This window comes from Eptesicus fuscus, chromosome 2 (genome assembly GCF_027574615.1).
Source record: "Eptesicus fuscus isolate TK198812 chromosome 2, DD_ASM_mEF_20220401, whole genome shotgun sequence".
Taxonomy (NCBI): domain Eukaryota; kingdom Metazoa; phylum Chordata; class Mammalia; order Chiroptera; family Vespertilionidae; genus Eptesicus; species Eptesicus fuscus.
In genome coordinates, this window is record NC_072474.1 from 922,018 (window position 1) to 947,865 (window position 25,848).

The 25,848-nt window shown below is 40.3% G+C and overlaps 1 protein-coding gene and 1 non-coding gene across 4 annotated transcripts in view; one reads left to right on the plus strand and one right to left on the minus strand.

Moving 5' to 3' along the window:
• Positions 1-10,131: 10,131 nt before the first annotated feature.
• The window catches only part of SENP8 (SUMO peptidase family member, NEDD8 specific), a 30,299-nt gene continuing 14,582 nt past the window's right edge, over positions 10,132-25,848 (minus strand). For all 3 annotated transcript variants that reach the window (XM_054725203.1, XM_054725209.1, XM_054725212.1), the window contains one exon: positions 10,132-12,119. In XM_054725203.1, the coding sequence (XP_054581178.1) occupies positions 11,445-12,119 (675 nt within the window). In that variant the 3' untranslated portion in view covers positions 10,132-11,444. The remainder of the gene's footprint in view (positions 12,120-25,848) is intronic.
• Positions 22,226-22,359, plus strand: LOC114235095 (small Cajal body-specific RNA 14). The gene has a single exon (XR_003621279.1). It is a non-coding gene; the product is annotated as a small Cajal body-specific RNA 14 (non-coding RNA).

The window sequence follows — 25,848 nt, forward strand, 5'->3', positions numbered from 1 at the left end:
CTTCTTTTTCAAGATTGCTGCAGCTATTTGGGTTCTTTTTTGGTTTCACATAAATTTTTGGAGTGTTGGTTCTAGATCTGTGAAATATGCTGTTGGTATTTTAATAGGGATTGCATTGAATCTGTAGATTGCTTTGGGTAGTATGGACATTTTAATGATGTTGATTCTACTAATCCATGCACATGGTATATTCTTCCACTTATTTATATCTTCTTCTATCTCTTTTTTTCAACGTCCTGTAGTTTTCTGAATACAGGTCTTTTACCTCCTCGATTAAGTTTATTCCTAAGTATTTTAATTTTTTATTGCAATGGTAAATGGGATTTCTTGTTTAGTTTCTCTTTCTGAGAGTTCATTATTGGTGTATAAAAAAGCTACTGATTTTTGGGTGTTGATTTTGTATCCTGCTACATTGCTAAATTCATTTATTAAATCTAGTAGTTTTTTGGTGGAGTCTTTAGGGTTTTCTATGTACAATATCATGTCATCTGTGAATAATAAGTTTTACTTCCTCCTTTCCAATTAGGATGTCTTTTATAAAGTTTTCTTATTGTATGATCGCTGTGGCTAGGACTTTCAGTACTATGTTGAATAAGAGTGGTGAAAGCAGACATCCTTGTCTTATTCCTGTTCTTAGGGGAAATGGTTTTAGTTTTTGCCCATTGAGTAGGATGTTGGCTGTAGGTTTGTCATATATGGCCTTTATTATGTTGAGATATGATCCCTCTACTCCCACTTTACTGAGAGTTTTTATAAAAAATGGGTGTTGAATTTTGTTGAGTGCTTTTTCTGCATCTATTAACCCTTTGCACTCGCTTGCTTTTTTCATCGAGCTGCTACCGATGCTAACCGTGTCGAGTCACACTCGACATCCGAGTGCAAAAGGTTAATATGATCATGTGATTTTTGTCTTTCATTTTATTTATGTGATGTATCACGTTTATTGATTTGCAAATATTGTACCAGCCTTGCATCCCTGGAATACATCCCACTTGATGATGGTGTATGACCTTTTTTATATATTGCTGGATCTGATTTGCTAATATTTTGTTGAGGATTTTAGCATCTAGGTTCATCAGGTATATTGGCCTGTAGTTCTCTTTCTTTGTAGTGTTTTTATTTGGTTTTGGAATTAGGATAATGCCAGTCTCCTAAAAAGAGCTTGGGCATGTTTCATCCTTTTGGATATTTTGGAATAGTTTGAGGAGTATGGGTGTTAGTTCTTCTTTGAATGTTTTGTAAAACTCCCCTGTAAAGCCATCCAGACCAGGGCTTTTGTTTGCTGGGAGTTTTTTGATTGCTGCATCTATTTCATAAGTTATTATTGGTCTATTCAGATTTTCTGATTCTTCCTGATTCAGTTTTGGGAGATTGTATTTTTCTATGAATTTGTCCAAATCCTCCAGATTGTCTAGCTTGTTGGCATGTAGTTGTTCTTAGTATTTTCTTACAATCCTTTGTATTTCTGTGGTGTCAGTTGTTACTTCACTGCTTTCTTTTCTGATTTATTTGGATCCTCTCTTTTTATTTCTTGATAAGTATGGCTAATGGTTCATCAATCTTTTTATCTTTTCAAAGAATCAGCTCTTGGTTTCAGTGATTTTTTTTGTTTTTTGTTTTAGCCTTTATTTCATTTATTTCTGCTTTAATCTATTATTTCCTTCCTTCTACTTACTCTGGGCTTTTCTTGTTCACTTATAATTCTTTAAGTTGTAGGGTTAAATAGTTTGTTATTAATTTTTCTTGTTTTTTTTTTTAGTAGGCCTGTAATGCTATGAACTTCCCTCTCAGGACTGCTTTTGCTGTGTCCCAGAGATTTTCAGTGGTTGTGTGTTCACTTTCATTTGTTTCCAGAAAGCTTTTGATTTCTTTTTTGATCTCATTGGTAACCCATTCATTGTTTAATAATATGTTATTTAGCCTCCAAGTGTTTGAATATTTTTTGAGTGTTTTTACTGTAGTTAATTTCTAATTTCATTCTATTGTGATCTGAGAAGATGCCTGATCTGATTTCAATCTTCTTGAACTTGTATACTTGTTTTGTATCCTAATATGTGGCCTATCTTTGAGAATGACCCATGTGCACTTGAGAAGAATGTATATTTTGCAGCTTTGGGGTGAAATGTTCTATCCATCTGATTCAGTGTGTCATTTAGAGTCTCTGTTTCCTTGTTAATTTTTTTTGTCTGGAAGATCTATCCTGAAGTCAGCGGGGTGTTAAAGTCCTTTACTATGACTGTATTGGTGTGGATCTCTCCCTTAAAGTCCTCTAGAAGTTTTTTGTTTTTTTAATATTTAGGTGCTCCTATATGTTTACTAGGGTTATATCCTCTTGTTAGATCAATCCCTTTAGTATGATGTAGTGACCTTTGTTGTCTCTTATGATGGCCTTCATTTTGAAGTTTTGTCAGATATGAGTATTTCTACCCCAGCTTTTATTTCCTTTCCATTTGCATGGAAAAAATTTTTTCCATCCCTTCACTCTCATACTGTGTGACCTTTTCTTCTGAAGTGGGTCTCTTGTAGACAGCATATAATTGGGTCATGTTTTTGTATCCATTCAGCTACCCTATGTCTTTTGTTTGGAGCATTTACTCCATTTTCATTTAAGGTTATTATTGATAGGTACTTATTTAATTCTTTATGCTTATGTTTCTCTCTATATATTTCTTCTTTTCTTTACAGCAGTCCCTTTAGCATTTCTTGCAGTGCTGTTTTGGTGGTGATAAACTCTTTTAGCCTCTTTTATTTGTCCAGGAAGCTCTTTATTTCACCATCTATTTTGAATGAAAGCCTTGGTGGATATAGTAATCTTGGTTTCAGATCCTCGCTTTTCATTATCTTGAATACGTCATGCCATTCCCTTCTGACCTATAGAGTTTCTGAAGGGAAATCAACAGACAGCTTTGTAGGTGTCTGTCATAGCAATAGTGATAATGATAGGAAATAAGTAGAGAGTGTTACAATGTTATAGCAATAGAAAATAATTAAAGAGTGTTATAAGAAATGTAGAAAAATTATTTTTTGTGAAATACTTTTGTGAAATATTAAAGAGCACAGGGCCAAGCCCTCGCTGCACCATATAGATAAGACCATAGCTGAATGCTACCCTTAGGAATGATGTATGTAAACCTGATAGACACACTCTGAGTGACACTGTAATTGATAACCAGCTTGTACTCTGATTAACACTTGTGTGATGACGTATGTTACTGATAGCCACCTGGACTGCCGTGGGCCAGAACAGGCTTAAAAAATGGGGTCCCCGACTTCAGACATTTGATCATCCTCTTGGTTCATGCTCCACACTGCCTAGCTCCACGCCGGATGGCAGAAGAACGGACAAACTTCTGATCGTGAGACTTTGGTTGCCCTCCTCCTGCTGACTTGACCGAACCAGCCAGCCAGCCACCCAAAGATGGATTTGCTGCTGCCCACAGAGGACACCACTCTTCCCCGGGGACCCTGTTAAGTCTGAGCCCATGACACCAGGAACCTTGTGAGTAATGAAGTGTGCTGTGTGATTTGCAACTGCATATTTTTGTGTGGCATAATTCCTTCAGCAGTCTTAACTATATTAATATAAGGTCAGATAATAATGCCTACCCTCAGTCCTGCTTGCTTAGAGTAGTCTCTTCGCTAGCAACTACTTAATGTCTGAACTCCTGCACAGTTAACTTTATCTCAAGGGACGCCTTGGATAACGCCCCATATACTCTACTCAGACAGTATCAAATTGCTTTTGTTTTCTTGCCCTTAAGATTCTCTCTTTGTCTTTAACTTTTGGCATTTTAATTCTGATGTGTCCGAGTGTGGGCCTGTTTGGGTTCTTCTTGCTTGGGACTCTCTGTGCCTCCTGAACTTGTGTGACTTTTTCCTTCACCAGGTTAGGGAAGTTTTCTGCCATTATTTATTCAAACATGTTCTTTATACCTTGATCACTGTCTTCCCCTTCTGGCACTCCTATTATGTGAATATTGTTACTTTTCATATTGTCCCATAGCTCCCTTAAGCTGTCCTCCTGTTTTATACTTGTTTTCTCTTTTTGGTTCTCTGATTGATTTTTTTTTATTACCCTGTCCTCTACTTCACTGATACTATCCTTGACTTCCCCTAGTCTGCTTTGTATTCCTTCTGATGCGTTTTTAATTAGTGCTATGTCATTCTTTATTGCTGACTGGTCTTTTTTCATAGTTACTATATCTTTTTCTCAGGCTGTTGAGCATCTTTGCCATCATTATTCTGAACTCTATATCTAATAAATTTCTTATCTCCATTTTATTTGGCTCTCCTTCTAGAGAATTCTTTTTTTCTTTCATTTGGGGATTGTTTTTGTCTCCCAATTTGTGTCTGTGTCTATGTCTTAGGTATATCTACTATGACTGCCAATCTCTACTGCAAGACACTCTCAGACAGTTTCTGACTGGCCCTGAATCCCTTATTTGGAGCTATCAGCATTTCTCAGCTTGTGGCTTCCTCTGCTGGGGCTGAGTGTCTTTGGAAAGGACCAAGATGCCCAGGGTCTGCTTTTCCTAGCCCCAGGCCCAAAGGAGATCAGGCAAATACTCAAAGCCTCTAGAGACCCATCTCTGTCTGCAGTTTGTATTCAGGCTTGATTAGCCTTAGGCTATTGACCACAGGGTGCAGCAAGAAGTCTTCCAATAGGAGGGGGCAACCGCCTTCCCCCCAGGCAAAAATCACCTGGATAGCAAAGGTCTGAGGAGAAAGGTGTCCTTCACAGCGTGAGAGAATGACTCAGCATGGGAAACTGGGATGGCTGCCCTCCACGCTCCAACCCCAGGGCCCTCCACTCTGGACTCACACAGCTCCAGTCCATTCTGCCCTCCCTCTGCCAGAGCCCAAAGTGAGTGGTTGCACACGAATTTTGTACATTGGCCCTTTAAGAGGATACTTGCATTTTCAGCTGTCTCTTGCTGGCTGATAGCAACCCTGCTGCTGTTCACAGATATTCTCTGGGTACCTTTCTTAGTTCTGGTTCTCTGGATTGGGGAGTTCCACTTGGGGTTCAGACCTCAGAGTTCTCAGTGGGAACCCATCACCATTGAGCTATCCCTCTGGACCTTCAGCTGCTATCTGTGGCAGCCGGGTCAGCCCTTTTGCACCTCTGCACTTCCTAACAGTCTCTATGTGGTTTCCACGTTCCATCCTTGGTTACCAGGATTCTCTCCAGCTAGTCTTCAGTTGATTTTTCAGGGTTTTTTTTCTGCATTTCAGTTGTATTTCCACTTTGGTCCTAGAGAGTGTCGGTGTAGCTTCCACTTACTCCGCTGCCATTTCTAAGCCCCCAATTAGGCCCTATTTACTTAGCTGTTTAGCTGCAATATAAACTACGTTTTCAAACTTGCTGGCCGTCTTAAAATGGAACTGGTAGCAGGACAGAAGGGGATTAGGTACTTTAGTGTCTATCATGTTTTACATACAGTATTTAATCCTTATAGTACCTGCTTAAACAGACTATCTTCCCTTTGTAGATAAGGCTACTGAATCTCAATCATGCCTGAGAAATAACTTTGTAACCCACAAGGCTTTGATTTGATAAAAATATTCACACTCTTTCCCACACCACAGCATGTAAATTTATTTTAAAAAACATAAAAAAATCCTCACCCGAGGATATATTTTTAAATTGATTTTGAGGGAGGAAGAGAGAGAGGGAGAAAAAGGGAGAGAAATGATGTGAGAGAGAAATATCGATGGGTTGTCTCTTGTGTGTGCCTGGACCAGGATGCAACTGCACCTAGTTATGTGCCCTGACTGAGAACTGAACCCACTACCTTTTGGTGCACAGCATGAAGCTCAAATCAACGGAGCCATCTGGCCAGGGCAGCATGTACATTTCTGTAAATATTTCCCCTTTTTTTAAGTGATGAAAGCATTAACTTTCATTATCAATAATCATGTGACTGAGAAATCATACTTTGCCATTTTTAAAATGTTTTAAAATTTATTTTAGAGAGACAGGAAGGAAGAGGGAGAAACATCGAAGTGTGAGAGAAACATAGGATCGGTTGCCTCCTTCCTATATGCCCCAATCGTACTCTCCCCAACTGGGGTTGGAACCTGAAACCTGGGTATGTGCCCTGACCAGGAATTGAACCAGCGACACTTCAGTGCATTGGACGATGCTCAACCAACTGAACCATACCAGCCAGGGCCTGCTTTGCCATTTTAATGGAATACCTATTATTAAAACACTAGAGGCCCGGTGCACGAAATTCGTGCACTGGGGAGGGTGTCCCTCAGCCCAGCTTGCACCCTCTCTAATATGGGACCCCTCGGGGGATGTCCAACTGCAGGTGAATCGGGCCTAATCCTGCAGTTGGACATCCCTCTCACAATCTGGGACCGCTGGCTCCTAACCGCTCACCTACCTGCCTGATTGCCCCCTAACTGCTCCTCTGCGGGCCTGATTGCCCCCAAATACCCTCCCTTGCTGGCCTGATCACCCCCAAGGCTTTTATTAGTATAGATATGACCCTGCACAGAAAATTTTACTAACCCTGCTTTACAATAAGGGCTTGACGATTGAATCATTAGGACCAGACACCAAGATTTCCTTTCTTTGAATAGTGGAGGGAATACTTATCTTGTCTTTAAGTTGCCCGGAAATTAAAATGAGATAATGACTTAGAAAAGTATAAAAGCACCATATAAAGATAACTGTCTTTTTAATGAAGTGGCAAAATGAAAAACACTTTTTATTCTTCCCTTCCTTCCTTTACAGCTTTTATTTAATCTTTGAAATTTATAAAAATTTCACTCTAATTTTCATTTCTTTACATTCAATATTATTTTGTATTGGTTTCAGGTTTTATATTAGTTACAGAATAGTGGTTAGACAATCATATACTTTACAAAGTGTTCCCCAATATTTCTAGTACCCACCTGGCATCATACCATCATTACAACACTATTGACTATATTCCCTATTTAAGTGACAATGGGTTTACAGGTTCCTTTCAGTCTTTCTTTTGTGTTGCTCGTCCTTCCTTTTCTTCCTCACTTCTTCCCTCATTTTCTTTATATAGTATCTCAATTGGCCATCAAAGCTCAGTGAAGGCACTGGGACACGCTTAATCCATTTTACAGACCAGGAAACTGAGGCCAATTCCAGTTGGCTGTGGAACTTGACTCAGCACACAGGAAGCCCTCAGAGCCATGCTCTTTGCGCTTCCTAAGGGGCAGCGGCCCAGCAAACAGAACAAACCTTCCAGTCAGGCTTCCCAGCCTCTTTCTCAAGCACCTCTTCATTGTGGATGCTCCACATTCTTTCCTCTCCCCCCATTCTTTACTGCCCCCCCTTCTCCGAAGCAGGTGGAAGGCTTCCCACTCACTGCCACTCACATGCTCTGCTATGGGGCAGGGTGTCCCGAGCTTGCTTTTGGGTCAAGGCAGGAGCAGGAGTCACTGCCTCTGAAGTGTGAAGGCCGCCTGAGCGAGGCCCATTAGCACTGGGAGCTTCTCTGAATCACATCAGTCAGTCCAGTACCCTGCAGTGCAGCACCCCTCCACTGAGGTGGCACCACCCCTCAACCCCCGCCTCAGGGGTGAGGGTCCTTGCCCCTCTGCCAGGAGTCCTTCCATGCCCCTTGATCCCTGGCTGGGCCCACCCACGTCTTGGGGGCACTGCAGAACCTCTGTCTCTCTGCAGATGAGGCAGATCCCTGCCCTAGGTCTCCGCAAAGCTATTAATCTGGGCCAGAGGCCTGGTCTGGGTCTCAGCAACCACATGCCTGCAATGTTCCCAGGGACCCTGGGAGCTGCTGGGCGAGTCCCGCCTCACCTCCCCGGGGTGCCGATATCCCCAGGGACCCCCGGGAGCGGCTGGATGGGCCCGGCCATGCCCCCCCCCCCCAGGTTGGCGATCTCCCCGGGACCCCTGGGAGTGGCTGGCTGGTCCTGGCCACGCCCCCCCAGGTTGGCGATCGCCCCAGGGACCCCCGGAACTAAGAGGATTGGGCGCCGCCATCTTGATCTTCTCAACGGCCGGATAGGCCACCCAGAGTCCCGCCCCCCAGCCTCTCGCCGGCCCAATCATGGGCATAGCGGAGGTGCGGTCAATTTGCATGTTTCTCTATTATAAAGTAGGATATGGTCAACACGGATATAGTAAAAATTATAGTAAAAATAATAAGGCACATATCAGAAATATAATCCACTTGTAATTTTTCTAATTATTTTGTTCCAATTAGGACTAGTACTTAGGAATTTCAACAGCCAAAGGGCAGAAATAATTATAATTAGGACAGTATTAAATGGAAAAGCCACTTATACTTACTTTTATTTTTGACTACCATCTGCAGTTGGGTTTATATATTCTGGACCTTTCTGAATTCCATATGAGATACAGGTTAAACAAATGTGAGTATACTTATGGATCAATGCACAAGGTATTTGCCAGTAGGGTAGTTCAGTGCTCAATCCAATTTTTAATAACCTGCTTTCCTTATGCATATTTTGAAGCTGAATTTTGCACACTGAATGCTTTTGACTCTAAGAAAAAAGGGAACCAGCAAAAGATCTTTTTCCTATTTTGTATCATGTAACATCAATCTCAAACAGGTGTATAACTTACAGGTTGTTATAGTATCCAGTGAAATATTACAAGTAAACTCTGAAATTCACCTGTCATTTATAATGCTAACACTTACAAATGGCATACTCAAAGTTTTGTAGGAGACTAATCTGCAGCACAGTCCAATCATGGTATGCATTTGGGGAAAAACACCTTAAAAAAGATTTTACCAGTTTAGTTCAAAAAGTAATATATTTCTGGGACAAATCTTAGGGAGTTAGGAAAGATTGCTTTGATATGTCTTAACTCTTGAAAGAGACAATCTGATATCTGAACAGACTGATGGTCGTTGGTGCCAATTCAACGCCATCCCCAATTTGGAGCAGTAAAGAAAAAATTTTATTCAGTGCAAAACAGCTCAATTGTGATACAACATTGCTGGAAAACAGCACAGCTGTGAGGCAGCCCTGGAGCTAGGCCCCTCTACAGCTAGAGAGAGCTCTGCTCCTCACTGGTCTGCTTTGCTTTGCTCTGTTCTGTGCAGCCTGCTCTGGCCTGCACTGGTATGCTCTGCTCTGCTCCAGTGTGACCGCTTCAGTTTTTTAGCTCCATCTAGAAAAACGCAGTATTTGGTGGACAGGGAAAGAGATATCAGAGCCAGCCGGGAGTTTACTTATATAGACAGAAGTTCCTGCCCCTGGTCCCTGATTGGTTCATCCTCATGCAAATGAGGATTCCAAATCTTTGCAGTTTTATTGGTCCACAAGGCACTATCCTGATTGGTCAGAGCTGAGCTGTTCTGATTGGCCAATGAAGAAGTTGGGGTGGGGGAATAGTTGTACAGCTGACTGGATGAGGAATGCTTCAGTTCTACTAGTTGGAATAGGATTCCAGGAACTCCTCTAGAAGAGCTGGCTGGGATGGCAGAGACAGTGGAGGCTTCCCCCTGAAGTGCAGTTTGCAGGAGAGACCCTTATGTAGAAATGGCTGCTAGGCTATTTTTTTTTTTTTTTTTTAATTTGAGCCCCATTAAGCCACCAGGAGCCCTCCTCAATATGTATCTCCTTTCTCAGGGTCCACACGTACTTTGCATTAGCAGAAAGACAACAACCTTTCCAAGAGAGGATTTTATTCAACAGTTATTAAAATATTGCTCTCATCATCTACACTATGTCACTTCTCTTGCTGTCCCTCCTCCCTACTTCACTATGGCTGACTGCCAGTTCCTAATTTCTTTTTCTGCTCCTGTCTTCCATTAGGTCTCCTTCTTATCCAAAACATACTGACTTGAAATGAAAACTTTGACTTTCTCTTTGACTTTTAGTTTCAGCTCTTGTTCACTCAGGCCTATCACTCAGGCCTGCTATGTAACCAGTACTTATTTAGACTGACTGTGTTTTTCCCTCCCTGATTAAAAGGAACTGAGTAACTGCCTCTGTGGTCCCTGCTTGGTGAGGTTATTTTGAGCCATGAGGGCTGAGGGCAGGGTTAGGTTGGGGAGGTAGCTGAAATCAGTTTCATGTCTGAAGCTAATCTTGGTTTTGTTTTTTTAAAAAAATAAAAATGTATATTTTTATTGACTTCAGAGAGGAAGGGAGAGGGAGAGATAGAAACATCAATGGTGAGAGAATCATTGATTGGCTGCCTCCTGCACGCCCCCTACTGGGGATGGAGCCCACAACCCAGGCATGTGCCCTTGACCAGAATTGAACCCTGGGACCCTTCAGTCCGCAGGCCAATGCTCTACCCACTGAGCCAAACCAGCTAGGGCTAATCTTGGTTTTTAAGTGTCATATGTATTGCAATCTAACTCTCATTAATAATAGAATTAATGGGTGTACCCAACATATCATCTATTTGTTATTAGGAACAACTCTGAAAAAACACATCACTGACTTAGGAGGGACAGAATTTCTTTTTACTTTTCGTTCCACATTTTAAAAATTACATTGTCTGCATTTTGAATTAAGTGAAAAGGTCAAAGGTCACCCTTTCTCCTTTGTATCTCAAAAACAAACCAATTTTTAGTTTGTAAATTTCAGGTACAATTGTAGTTCTAAAATCACCATGATATAAATCAAACAATTCTGCCAGATTAAGGATAAAGAGGAGAGAAAAAACTGACTATCAGAAAGCAGAAATACTTATCTGAAATAACAGATAACCTTGAGAAGTTATCAGCTGAGTTTTAAAACCACAGAACTTTGGATATAAGGAAGGAGTGTGCACATGGCTAATAGACAAGGTAAACGAAAGCTATTATCAATTCAGAGTAGCAAATGGACCACTCACTGAGCAAACTAAGTGGTCTACTAGAGTAATTTAATTTAACAAAGTTACTTGATTCCCCCTTTCATAAAGCATCCAGGAATCAGATGGGGAAAGATGGAATAACAAAATCTTTGCAAAGGGTATGCTGATAGCCAGGAAAGCTTTGCATGGTGAATGGAAGAGAGCACAGAAGTGAATAATTCTCATTAATATTTAGATCTTGATCTGCTTCCAGCCAGTGGACTATGCAACAAGTTTTTGGTTCTTCTATTGTTTTCTTCTTGCATTCCTCTAGATTTCACGTATCCTTAATTTGTTTTACAGATCACTGATTTTCCTTTGGAATAAGCCAATGTGGCTAAGGGAGACCAAAAGGTAATTAATAAATGTTACAATAGTTTGGTTTTAAGGTTTTGGTGAATAACTTCAAGACATTTTCATAGAACATTGTGTTCTCAAGGTACAGTTAAAATGAAACTTCCCATTAGGATAATGTAGAGGATGATATTCTTTTAGGAAAAAGTAAAAATCCTAAGTTTGCCTCTATCCAGCATCTTCTCTCAGGCACTGAGATTGCAGCCATTCAACAAATGGGGACAGGCAGAATGAGACTTCAAAAGTCACAAATATACAATATCTAATTTTTAGCAAGTCTGGCGATGAGATCTTTCCATTCTCCCCTCTTCTTTGTGATGTACGTAGGAGTGAGTAGCTGCAATAGTGACTCTGGCTGTTGTCTAAAGACGTTCTGACACAAGGCTTCAGTGTTACATATCACGTACATCCCACAGTCATAGCTGTTTTGTTGAGCAGGGGCTTTCTCTTCTACAAAGACCAGTTTGTCTCCTTTTCCACCTAAGAAAGCCTCCAACTTCTCTGCTACCTGCTTTGCATGAACTGAGTTGCTTCTGCTATGGGAGTCATAATGAAAAAAGCTATTTTTATCTTGGAGATAAACCAGCAAACTCCAATGGGTTCCCCCAGCTGCCTGGTTGGAATTATCATTGATGGCTAAAAATACAACTCTCTTGTTGGGGAGGTCCAGGGGTTCAAGGAACATGGTAATCTCCGCTGGATTGCTGGTGCACTTGATGAACTGGGTGACTTCAGGACTGATGAAGCAGACTTGGTCAGAGCAGTCATGAAACTGACTGTTGGCAAAATACTCAAAGGCAAACCCAATAATACGGTCATTGAGCCAGCGTGGAGGATCCAATAGTGATACATCTGATTGCCGCAGTAGACTGTCCATGTAACTCAAGACGACAGGGTCCATCTTGTACTGACCAGGGTTGCTCAGAAATTCTGAAAGCTGAAGGAGAGGCAGAAGACAATATTTAATGTTGAATATGACACCTGGCTGCCAAATGGGGATGATAAATCATAGCTACTCTCACAGAGTTTTGGGAAAATTTAAATACAATTATAAACTAACAACAATGCCTACCTAAGAGTAAACATTCAGGAAACTGCAGGATAAATGCTTTATGTTTATAATTGGGTGGAATGAAAACTTGGGAAATTTTTTATGCTGAAACAGTAAGCATGGATTTTTAATTTCCTTTATAAATATAGAGATTGGTTAAAGTTACAACTAGTGTTTTCCTAAACTCCATGGCATTAACCATATATTTGGCCCTTTAATGAATAGGCATGATAACAATGGCAAATTATTTTTATATTAAAGATGAATTTTCAAAGAATCTAAAAAATGTTACTAATTACCAAGGGAAATAGTTTCTATTTCCACATTAATTTTCAAGAGATAAAATATTGCTTCCTCATTCCATAATGGAAAGTGACAGTGATTAGAGTTGTAATTAAAAGAAACTGTCATGTGAAGAACAGAAAATCGTGAGTATAATAGAAATGAAATTCATTTCTGATTCTACCCAGCCAAGGGAGAGAGAGGGAGAGAGGGAGAGAGGGAGAGAGGGAGAGAGGGAGAGAGGGAGAGAGGAAGAGAGGGAGAGAGGGAGAGAGGAAGAGAGGGAGAGAGGGAGAGAGGGAGAGAGAGAAATCAATTGGTTGCTTTCCGTATGTGCCCCACCTGGGGAATGAACCCGCAACCTAGGCACATGCCGTGAACCAGGAATGAGACCTGCAAGTTTTTTTGTTTTTTTTTGGTGCACAAAACGACACTCCAATTGAGCCACTCAGCCCGGGCCATTGGTTGATTCTTGTATGAGCCCTGACTGGGTATCAAACTGGCATCCTTGGCGTATGGACAACGATCTAACCTTACCCGGCCAGGGCTGGCTACACTGTTAAAACAATTTTGTGGCACAATTATTTTCATGTAATCAAAACCCTGCAAAAACCTATATAAAAACAAACATACAGTAAATACAGTAAATGAGGTAACTAAGAAAGACCAAAGAGGCTTTTATGTGCATGAAGTATGTCATAATATAAACTACTTCAGAAACAATACTGGGCTGTTTAAGTATGTCTGTCTATCTATCTATCATCTATCTATCTATCTATCTATCTATCTATCTATCTATCTATCTATCATCTATCTATCTATCAAATGAGATGGCATGAACTAAGATTTTCTTAAGAAGAAGGAATAACTTGAGCAGAGACATAAATTGGAGCTAGGAACAAAGTTAATGAGGCACAGAGCCCATTTGTTATGAGTGAGCCACAGATTTGGCTCTAAGCTATTTGGCAGCTAACCTAAGAGCATTAAGTTAAATATTCACAATCTCCATAAGGTAAACACAAAGCATTTGCTCAGGAGAAGTAAAAGTTTTCTTTGCATTAAGGTCAGACAGTTTTCTCTCAAGAAATTTTAATGCCCCCCAATATCTTTATAACAGATGAAATTGTTTCAAAGGATTATTTCTTCTAATGATGCGTAATATTCAGCCTGATGGCAAAATGAGCTAACAGCAATTTACAAGGATACTTGGTGCTCAGCTTGCTGCTGATCTGACTGAAGAGTGTATGAATATGGAAAGAGAATGGCAGCATGTGGGCCATGCAAGGCTCCCTTAATCACCCCTGTGCTGTCAATGAACACTGCATAGTGGGGAGTGCCAGACTGTACTGCCTAGCAAATACCTGGAGACCTGCTCTTTATGCTGCCAGCTGAAATCAGACTCTTATTTTAACAGCCAACCCTACTAGGGATAGAAGCCTACAAGTAGAGTGCCTGGATATACAGGCATCTCACTTTGAAGGGAGTATCACAGGCAGAGCCAAGATTTTCTTCAGAAAATAGTTTTTGATTTATCTGTCTGATTCTGAAAACATCCAACACAGACAATGGGTCAATCAAGGACTTAATTCTATTCCATACTGTATGACTGCAATAGTTTAACATCAACAATTGTAAAGTAAATGGGCTCAGCTGGAATGGCTCGGTAGTTGAGCTTCGACCTATGAACCAGGAGGTTGGGGTTTGATTCCCCATCAGGGCACATGCCTGGGTTGCAGTAGGGGGCATGCAGGAGGCAGGAGGCAGCCGATTGATGATTTTCTCTCATCATTGATGTTTCTATCCCTCTCCCTTCTCTGAAATAAACAAGAACATATTTTACAGAGAGGAAGGGAGAGGGATAGAGAGTTAGAAACATCGATCAGCTGTCTCCTGCACACCCCCCACTGGGGATGTGCCCGCAACCAAGGTACATGCCCTTGACCGGAATCGAACCCGGGACCCTTCAGTCCGCAGGCTGATGCTCTATCCACTGAGCCAAACCGGTTTCGGCACAAGAACATATTTTAAAAAATAAAGCAAATGGAACCAAACTAGCCTTTGGAAAATCACCTTTGGTCAAGAAAAGGAACTCTAAACTTCACATGTGAAGACTTGAAATTTAGACTCAGTTATGTTACTCCTACAGTTCTGTGTGATCATAAACTACTTAATTTCTTGAAACCTGTTTCCTCTTCTGAAAAGTGAGAATACAAATATATAGATTATTTGTCAATGTAAAACGAAGAAACCGAGGTAACTAAAATTTAAAAAAATATATAATATATAGTATATCCAGATACCTATTGTGTCTTCAGGAAATTTATGTCTTATATTCAATAAGAGAAGAAACCCATAAGGCACAGAAACAAATGTATGGGAATTCATATAGAATACAATCATTCCTGGCAAAGAGGGTGAAAGGGAAGGAGAGCTCAGATCAGGAAAGACTTCAAGGAGAAAGTGGCATAAAAGTGGGCTCTTGAAAGACTAGTAGATGCAAGAAGGGCATTAAGAAGGCAGAGAGGCAAGGAAAGTGCCTTTATTTATTTATTTATTTAATTAAGGTATTATATGTGTACATATCTTACAATTGTCCCCCCCACTCCACTCCCATACATGCCCTCACCCCCGCCCCCGAGTTTTGCGTCCATTGGTTATGTTTATATGCATGCATACAAGTCCTTCGGTTGATCTCTTATCTCCCCCACCTCTCCCTAACCTTCCCCCTGTAATTTGAAAGTCTGTTTGATGCTTTACTGTCTCTGTATCTATCTTTTTGTTCATCACTTTATAATGTTCTTTACTCTCCATAAATGAGTGACATCATGTGGTATTTTTCTTTCATTGACTGGCTTATTTCACTTAGCATAATGTTTTCCAATTCTATCCATGCTGCTGCAAATGATAAGAATTCCTTCTTTTTTACCGCAGCATAGTATTCCATTGTGTAGATGTACCACAGTTTTCTGCTGACGGGCACCTAGGCTGTCTCCAAATCTTAGCTATGGTGAATTGGTGCTGCTATGAACATAGGGGTGCATATATCCTTTCTGATTGGTGTTTCTAGTTTCTTCGGATATATTCCTAGGAGTGGGATTACTGGGTCAAATGGGAGTTCCATTTTCAGTTTTTTGAGGAAACTGCATACTGTTCTCCACAGTGGCTGCACCAGTCTACATTCCCACCAGCAGTGCACGAGGGTTCCTTTTTCTGCGCATCCTCACCAACACTTGTCGTTTGTTGATGATAGCCATTCTGACAGGTGTGAGATGGTACCGCATTGTAGTTTTGATTTGCATCTCTCGGATAATTAGTGACTTTGAGCATGTTTTCATGTGTCTCTTGGCCTTCCTTCTGTCTTCTTTTGAAAAGATTCTAATTAGTTCCATTGCGCATTTTTTTATTGGATCATTTATCTTCCCTTTATTAATTTGCATAAGCTGCCTGTAGATGTTGGAGAAGAAAAGTGCCTTTAAATGTGTAGTGTAGTCTGGCTGGAATGAAGTGAGAGTAGGTATGAAGGCAAGGGTTAAAGGAAGATTACTAGAAGTTAAGTGGTGACAGACTGAATTCCAGGTGGAAGAGTTTGGGATTTATACTGGAGGAAAAGGTGAGCCATTAATGACTAGCTAAGCCAATGCTTTAGAAAGATTAACAATTCAGCCATAGCATATAGATTTAATTTTTGGAAGAGAAATTGAAGGTAGAGATCAATTAGACTGTTATTAAAAGTAAAGGTAGGAGGACACCACCTAAACCAGGGGAAATGGTAGTTGGAATGGAGAAGCAAAGAAGAAAATATATTGTAGACAGAGAATCAACAAGTGATCAGAGGAAGGTGGATTACATAGGAAAGAAATAATTAAGAAATGATCTGAGGATTTTAGTTGGGATGCCTGGGATTTTAGTTGTAGTTCATTACTAATGTTGTAGGGAAAAGGAGATGGAAGGGAACCTAGCAAAAGAACCAAGAACCATCTAGAACCATCTTAGGGATATTCCTTTCTATAAAATGAGCACTATGCTTGGCATATCGGAGATACAATAAATGTTTGCCAGAGGAATGAGATGTTTGAAAAAGAGAGTCAGAAAAAACAGATTAGGGGAAAAAAAGAGAAATAAGTTCTCTTATGATTTTTGTATTGTTTGTAACACCCCATTTTTATTTATTTATTTATTTTTTTGTTTGTTTGTTTTAAAAGACCTTTGCACTTCGTTTTGGTGAATGGTGAGGGATATTGGGGAGTAAACTGGGGAGACAATGACCTCCTCAGAGTCCTATTTGTAAAATCCTACAAAATATATTATAGTTCTATGTTTTGGGACAGGGAGGCTTTGGGTCCAGGCTCTGACTTTGCCACTTGCTATCTATGTGACCCTGGGCAAGTTATTCATCCTCTTTCTGAGTCTCATTCTCCTCATCTGTAAAATGAGGTAATAATAAAACCTGCCTCCCAGGGTTGTTACACGAATTAAAAACAAATGAAAACACTCTGCACAATATCTAGTATATAGCAGGCTCTCAAAAACAGTTAACTTCCTTCTCTGTTCCTTATATTTGGGGTGATAATAATATACCTTAAAGATTTTTTGAACATAAAGCATTTGTTTGTTTACATAAAGCCATAAAGTCATCAAGGATAAATCTAGCCAGGGTACAACTCCATTGTTCTTGTGCTTTACCTTTGAAAAAGAAGCGTGAATGCTAAACTCCAGAGAAAATGGTTCTCTCAATCTCAGTGAAGCAATGATGTTAATGTGTTGTCAGTATACACAAACCCTGTGCTTACAAGGTTTAGTTTATATCTTCCAACTTCTGTAGTGAAATGAAACTAATATTGAATTCAATAGTATAGAACACTTCCTAAACAAGTTAATTTTCACCAAAGGAAAAGACTATTTTTTTTCATATACATCTTAAAATCCTTAAAATGCATACTACTACTTGAATATTTGTTTATTATAAAAAGAAGATAATTAATAAAAATAACTTAAAGGGAAAAATTACAATTCAATAATCATTGTGATTTCCTGCTGATATTAAAAGGAAGAAGCTGCTGGTCTAGTAGAGAAAAACACCAAGTAGGGAGTCAGAAGATTTGGAATTCGGTTCATATCTTCAATTAACCAGTTGTTTGACTCCGGAGAAGTCATTAAACTTCTGGGTCTCAGCTTCATCACCTGTATACTGCATTTTGGACCAGATAATTAGTGATTGTAGCTGGGGTTACACATTAGAATCATCTTTGGGAATTTAAAAATAATAATTTAAAAAACCTCCTGATTTTAGAGAGGGAGGAAGAGAGAGAGAGAGAGTGAGGGAGGAAGAGAGGGAAGAGGGAAGAGGGAGAGGGAGAAGGAGAGAGAAAGAGGAGAGAGAGAGAGGAATTGAACCTGAGACCTTTGGATGCACAGGACAATGCTTCAACCAACTGAGCCACACTGTCCAGGACTGAGAATTTAAAGAGCAGATATGATCTATTTCTGGGGATAGGGTCTGGGTATCTATATATTTAAGATGTTTCCAAGTGATACTATGATTTCTACAATTCTAAGCTCTCATCTTTGCCAATTTTAAAATTTGTCGTCCTCTTTAAAAAATCCTAAAAAAAATTCTAGTTTTCTTGTCCAAGGGTCAATAAATTAGTCCACAGACTAAATTTGGCCCACTGCCTGTTTTTGTAAATTAAGTTTTACTCCAACAAAGTTATATTCATTTGTTTACATATTGTCTATTGCTGTTTCAGAGCTACAAGAACTGTGTACCCTGCAAAATCTAAAATATTTATTGCTTGGCTTCTTAGAGAAAAACTGTGCTAATCCTGTTATAGACCACTCTTATGTAACCTACTGTAAATTTCTACGTTGAATTAATTTTAAGGTCTTTTAAAGGTCTAATAAAGCATTGGGGCTATTTATTAAAATATCTTAAAGGCATTTTTTTTAGGTAGAATAACCTTTAACTAAAGGTGTTACTGTTGGCTGTTTCAATCTGGATTTTTGAGGAGGAAATGTCTTAAAAATACTTATTACAGTGGACATAAATAAGAATTACCTAATTTATAGATACATAACTATTTCAGAAGATCAAAAATATACCCGAGGATCTTAATTAACAAGTATTTCATAAGGTGTTGATCTAAAAAACATCCAAACCTGTAGAGAATTTTTATGAGTTTATTTGAGCCAAATTGACGAAAATTGCCGGAATCTCAACGGATTGAGAAAACTCTCTGGAGAATGGCAGTTTTGCACCTTATTTTGCTCATGAGAATCAAAGAAGATGTAAGAGTGTTACACGAAGTACATTGGTGATAGATTAGGGAGGCTGGAGAAAGCAAAGGGAAGAGGGTCTCTGGAAATGGATAAAAAGTAAAATGAATAGACACATACTTCTTTACATTGGTGGGTATAGGATAGTTAACAGTTAACAATGAACATGGTAACAATAACAACGAGGGGTTTTCATAGTCTCTGTTCTGGTGCTGTGTCCAGAGGGGTCGGAAAAAAAAATTACCCTGACAGTCCACAGGTCTGTTATCATAGATGCAAAAAGACAATCGATAGGCTTAGTTAAGGAAGTTTTAATTTCAGACCATCCTGTGCAGTTACTTTGGCGTTTGTGAGACCTGTCATGCAGGCCTCCCCTAAGCTTGTCAGGTTTAGTGTGTGGCGCCATTTTTATCCATTACGGATGCAACAATTCTCATAGCTTCTGAGAAAATGTGCCTGGGCAAATGAATAAGTAATGATCCAGATAGAGCCCAATAGAGAAAACACACTATCCTAGAATTGTAACACTTACTAATTTTCTTTAATTATTTAGTAAGGGTTCCATAAAACCAAACAAAACATAACCCCAAAATAAAAACAGCCTCATTTGGTTATATATTTTTAAAACAGTACGAAGTGCAAAGTGCAGCTGACCTACTCATTTTAAGTGAAGATGATAAAAGTTTCTAAATGCAGTTCCCTTCCTTGCTCCCTTTGGCTTTTGTTTCAAATTTTATCAAACTGCAAATGCTCATTAATGTGATCTGTACTGCTCTAACTGGATACAGGGCTATGCCCAGCAGATATTAATAAACATACCAAAAAATAAACACTGGCTAATCACAGTGCATCTTCCTTGGGTTTCACTTTCAATAGCTTTGGGGAAAATAACTAAGCAATTTAATTGTTGACTTAAAATATTTTAATTGGTAACATCATTTTTCCTATTTTTTCTATCAACATTTTACTATGAACATTTTTAAAAAATTAAAAAATATATTTTTATTGATTTCAGAGAAGAAGGGAGAGGGACCGAGAGAAACATCAATGATTAGAGAGAATCATTAATCGGCTGCCTCCTGCACGCCCCACACTGGGGATTGAGCCTGCAACCTGGACATGTGCCCTGACCTGGAATGGAACTGTGACTTCCTGATTCATAGGTCAATGCTCAACCACTGAGCCATGCAGGCCAGGCTGAAGATTTACTTTTATTTAAAAAATTTTTAAAAATCAGTTACATCTTAATTATTGACATAAACATGGACATATTGTAGCCTAAAATGCAACTCATCATGGTTTTTAAAAATAAAACATGAGATTCCCAGAGAACTGCTGCACCAGTGGCAGCCATTTTCTCTGCTTCATTCACTCTACTCTACTGGCTGGGATAGTTCAGTGGAACAGTCTAATTACTATCCATTGTTGATATGCCTGTAACATAAGCTGCTAATTCTTAGGAAGCAGATTCCCAAATAATTAATTAAGGTATGAGCACAATCTTATACTTTACATAGAAGCAAACTTATTTATTTGGTCAAAATATATTCATTGGTGTTTTCTGTGTGCTAATTTTTCCTGTAATATTTAGAGCAGAAATTGAACCTAGTACTTTATAATGAAACTAGTGGCCCTGCGCACAAATCCATGTGCGAGTAGCTCACTGCCGCCTGCCTCAGCTGGCTGCCCCGCCCACCGCTGCTCATAGCTCTCCGCACGTAGCTCGCTGCCCCGCCCTTCTGTAGCTCTCCACCACTTGTAGCTCATGGACCCACCCTCCTGCTGATCGGTCATTATGCGTCACGGTGTAACGACCATTTGCATATTACCTCTTTATTACATAGGGTATATACAGCACCCGAGTTTTCTATTTTATTCACACATTAAATTAAATCCTACATAATAAAAGCCTAATACACTAAGTGTCCGGTTGACCGTTCAACCAATCAAAAGCGTAATATGCTAATGATATGCTAAGGCTGCTCAACTGCTTGCTATGAGATGCACTGACCACCAGGGGGCAGAAAGTCGACTGATGGACCAGTTGCTATGATGTGCACTGACCACCAGGGGGCAGACGCTCAGACTGGTAGGTAGTTTGCTGCTGGGGTCTGGCTGATCTGGACTGAACAAGACAGGACCATCATGCTCTGGAGCCCTCCTGCGGTCTCTCCCAGGCCCTGATCATGCACCGGTGGGGTCCCTCGGCCTGGCCTGTGCCCTCTAGCAATCTGGGATCTATTGGGGGATGTCGAAGAGCTGGTTTCGGCCCGATCATGCAGGCCAGGCTGAGGGACCCCACTGGTGCACAAATTTGTGCACTGGGCCTCTAGTCAATAATAAGTCCTTTTGATTCTATAGCCAAAATATTCTGAATATGTTCAATGCTTTCCATCTTTAGGACTATCCTTAGTCAAATCCATCAATATCTCTTATCTAGATCTACCCCAACTGGTCTCTTTACTTCCACTATTGACTCTCTGGTAAATTCTCCACACAGCTGTCAGAATAATTGTTAAAATTTGAGGCAGGTCATGTCTGTCCTTTGTTTAATACCCTCTAGTAGTACACTATCACACACACATATTACTCAGTTGTGGATTTTGGACTCTAGTTCACACACACACACACACACACACACACACACACACACACAATGCCCAGTTGTGGATATTGGACTTTAGTTCAGTTAACTGTCTTCAAAGCTTTGGTTTTCACCTATAAACAGAACTGAATCCTGAATTCTTCTAGTTTTCTTCAACCCTCCAAACTAATGTTATATTTTTCTACCATCCTTTGACTTGGAATCATTAAGAATGAAAACTTTTTTCCCTTAGGCTGTGTATGGTATACAGAATTTACTTGAGCACCTGATGACATCACCAGAGATGTTCAAACTGAACACCAGAAGGATCTATCAGATTGTCACTGCTTGCTTTCATTCCAGCAAAAGACTTACATCTGGAAGTATTCTCGAATGACAGCAGACTCAGGAACTGGTTTATGATTTGCTGTATTCATTAACCTTTGCATATTTTTCTTCTGTTTTCACAGGCATACCCCTTATTACTAGTAAATGCCTGATGGCTTGTTTATATAGTACTAGAGGCCCAGTGCACAAATCAGACTGAGGGACGGGTCACCACAACATGAGGAACTGTATTAAAGGGTCGCGGCATTAGAAAAGTTGAGAACCACTACTCTAGACATTGCGCCTGTCACCTTCCAAGGACAGCAGACTGACCCAGACATTATAAAACCCCTCTCCCTCACATGAAGGCACCTGTTCCCCTTTGCTCCCTTCTTCTTTTGGCAGATAGTAAGAATTCCTGGGTCCAGGGATGGCAGGACTACACCCCTTGACAGCAGGAAGAAGCTAAAAAAAAATGAGACCTATATCCATTTACCCTTGTCTATATATATAAAAGGCTAAGATTGTGACTGTTCCTGGTATTGATTGCATTTGTTGGCTGTACAGTGCAACCATAGGCAGTCACACACATCAAAACATGGTTCCTGCCGACAGGGTCTGTATAGTTATCAGATTTTCTGTGCGATGGCTCCATACATGTTAAAAAAAAAAAAAAAAAAAAAAGGCTAAGAGACCATCGCATACGAAACAACTGAATAATGACCGAACAGGCTGTGTGGGGTGACCAGGCCAGCAAGGAGGGGAGGCAGTTGGTCCCGGATTGTGAGAAGGATGTCTGACTGCCGGTTTAGGCCCGATCCTGGGGGGTCCCGGATTGGAGAGAGTGCAGGGTGGGCTGAGGGGACCCCCCCTCTGTGCATATATTTCGTGCACTGGGCCTCTAGTAAGATTATAAGAGCCCAGGATTCTTGAAGGGGTGTGTAAAGTATTAGTGTAGGTAGCCAACTAATTATTAATAAAGAAAGCAAATGAAATTAGGAATTAAGCCTAATAAACTAGGGAGCTGAATTAAACATTAGGCCTGATTAACTAGGAAGTTGTAGCAGTCACAGGCTCCCCAGGGGACACTGCATCCTCTGCTGAAGGGACTTAATCCTTGAGCAATCCCCAAGCAGTCAGGAAGAATTGGCTTTACAATCTCCCCAGGAACAACCAGCCTGGAAGTGGAATGTGGGGGAGGGGAGGAATCTATAATAACAAAAGTATAATATGCTAATTAGATGGGACGTCCTTTTGGACGACCTTCTGGGACCTTCTGGATGAAGCCGGGGCTGTGAGAGGGAAGCCTGGGTCCCGGGTGCCTGCCGGCTGGAGGGGCGCCCAAGTCCTGGGTGCCAGAGGGAAGCTGGTGCCGGCAGCCAGGGGAAGGAAGGCCTACTCTTGTACGAATTCCGTGCATTGGGCCTCTAGTAAACAATAAAGGGGAAATTCCTCTGCTGGGCACATGTGCAGAGTTCAAGATGGTGCAGGAGGAGGTAAGCACATGTGCAGTATAAACCAGATGACAAGGCAAAACTGAGGCATGTGCAGTAGGAATCAAAATGGCAACATAAAGGGGCAACGTCTAGCCTGAAAAACCTGAGTAAAAACCCAAACTGGATAGGGGGAGGACCCAGAAAAAACCCATGAAGGGTTGTGAAAGAGATTGATGAGTTTGAAAGAAAGCTGGCCCTTCCCAAACCCAAGGAGATATAACTAAAGCTTAACAAAGGCTCACCTCTGAAGTACATGTTCTTTGTAAGTTTGCTCGTTTGCTTCATGCTCTCTCTGCAGCAGCCATGGGGGCCCAAGCTCAGGCCTGGGTATGGCAGCACAGCACTGGCCAGGAGTGCAGCTGGGAGCAGAGACTCTGTTGAACTAACAGAGCCCAGGGTGATGGTGTTATAGTCCTGGGTCCTGACCCTCTTGGTGGGCACTTATGCTACACAAGATAAAGCTAAGCCCCTGGATCAGGGATGACTGGGCACCTGTGGGCAGTCCTTTGTGTTTGCTCCAGTAAATCTTGCTACCACCCCTCATCCTCCTATGGGTCTCTGAAATGCTGTTCTCCTGACTCCCTGAAAGAACACCATTTCCACCAGCAACACCTCCTGAGGGCTGGGACCTTAGAGTGGTTGGTTCCTTCTGTTGGATAGATTTCAGTTTAAAAGCCACTTATTCAGAAATCTTCTGTGACCAGCCAAAACTAGAGGCCACCGCCCCCCCTCTTTTGTTAATCCTTAGTTGTGGACATTTTTTCTATTGATTTTTAAAGGAAGTGGGAAGGAGGGAGGGAAAGAGAGAGAAACATCGATGTGAGAGAGACACATCAATTGCTTGCCTCCCACACACATCCCAACTGGGGCGGGGATCAAACCTGCAACCAGGTACATGTCCCTGACCGGGAATCGAACCCATGACCCTCCAGTGCACAGGCTGACACTCTAACCATTGAGCAAGTCACACCGGCCAGGGCATCACTCACTCTCTTATTCCTTTAATTTCAGTTCCTTGCATAGCACTCAAGGCTATCTGATGGTTTTTAAAATGTATTTGCTTCTTCGTTAACTTTGTCTTTTTCTCTCCAAAACAAGAAGGTAAGCTCCCTAAGAGTAAGAAAACCAAGGAACCTTGTCTGCCTAAACTTGTTTACAATTCTAGGCCTTGGACCTAAAACTGAGCTGGTCAGGCAGATAATAAATAATTGTAGAATGAACTAATAAGTAATGAAGTATGGATCTCAACATGATATAAATCAAGTTTGGCGAAGAAATGTTTATATTTACAGAGTCTGAGAAATATAAGGGCCTTTAATTATCCCTTCTAGTCTAACTTTCTAGTTCATGCAAGAATCCTTCAGTTCTGCTCTCAGAGAAAAAAATGCTGAAGCTTGACTTTCTCAAGTAGCTTTGTGGCACCAGGACAGAAACACAAACCCATGCATTTTTAGAAATTTTAAATAGAATGATGGAGACATTACAAATCAATGGGAGAAACTATGGATTATTCCATGTTTTCAATGAATATTATGTTCTATAGAAGCACTGTCCAATAGGACTTTCTGCAATAAAGGAAGTGTTTTCTTTTTTAAAATTATTTATTGATTTTTGAGAGAGAGAGAGAGAGAGAGAGAGAGAGAGAGAGAGACTTGATTTGCTGTTCCACTTATTGATGCATTCATTAATTGATTCTTGTACTTAGTCTGACTAGGGATTGAACCCACAACCTTGGTGTATTGGACAATACTCTAACAAACTGAGCTACCTGACCAGGGCCAATATGGAAGTGTTTTTATCTACAATGTCTAATATAGTAGCCAATAGCCACATGAGGCTAATAAGCACCTGAAATGTGGCTAGCGTGACTGAGGAACTAAATATTTAATTTTATTTCAATTAATTTAAACTTAAATTTAAATAGCCACATGTGGCTAGTGTCTACTATTTTGACCAGTACAGTTCCATAGGATTTCATAGGTATTACTTGAAAGAAAAAAATAGGATTACATGGTTAAATATATTAGAAAATGCCGTATCTTAAAACTCTTTATTGGAGATTCTTAATATACATAAGCATATAAAAGGCTATGGAATAAAGAAATTTACCTTTCCTTGGTCTTATTTATTTCCCAAACTCATTTGACTCATTGAAACACTTTTTTTTTGGTAGAATATCTATTAGCACCTAATTGCCTATGACAGTGGTCAGCAAACTGTGGCTCGCGAGCCACATGCGGCTCTTTGGCCCCTTGAGTGTGGCTCTTCCACAAAATACCACGGCCTGGGAGAGTCTATTTTGAAGAAGTGGCATTAGAAGAAGTTTAAGTTTAAAAAATTTGGCTCTCAAAAGGAATTTCAATCGTTGTACTGTTGATATTTGACTCTGTTGACTAATGAGTTTGCTGACCGCTGGCCTATGAAGTAAAGTTTAAGATATGCTTGCTGAATGTTTCTTGAGTATTGTATACATTTATCAGAAGGTATATAATGCCTGTCTCTCTTTGTGATATTAAGGTTAATTGTTTGGTAAAGATATTGTTAGCCTGATTTATTATTCATTATAAAATTCGCCATCAGCATTGCATCAGAGTCTTAGCAACCTTTGATAGCTGCCTAAGTCCACTATTTTATTATAGGTTTCAAAATGGTA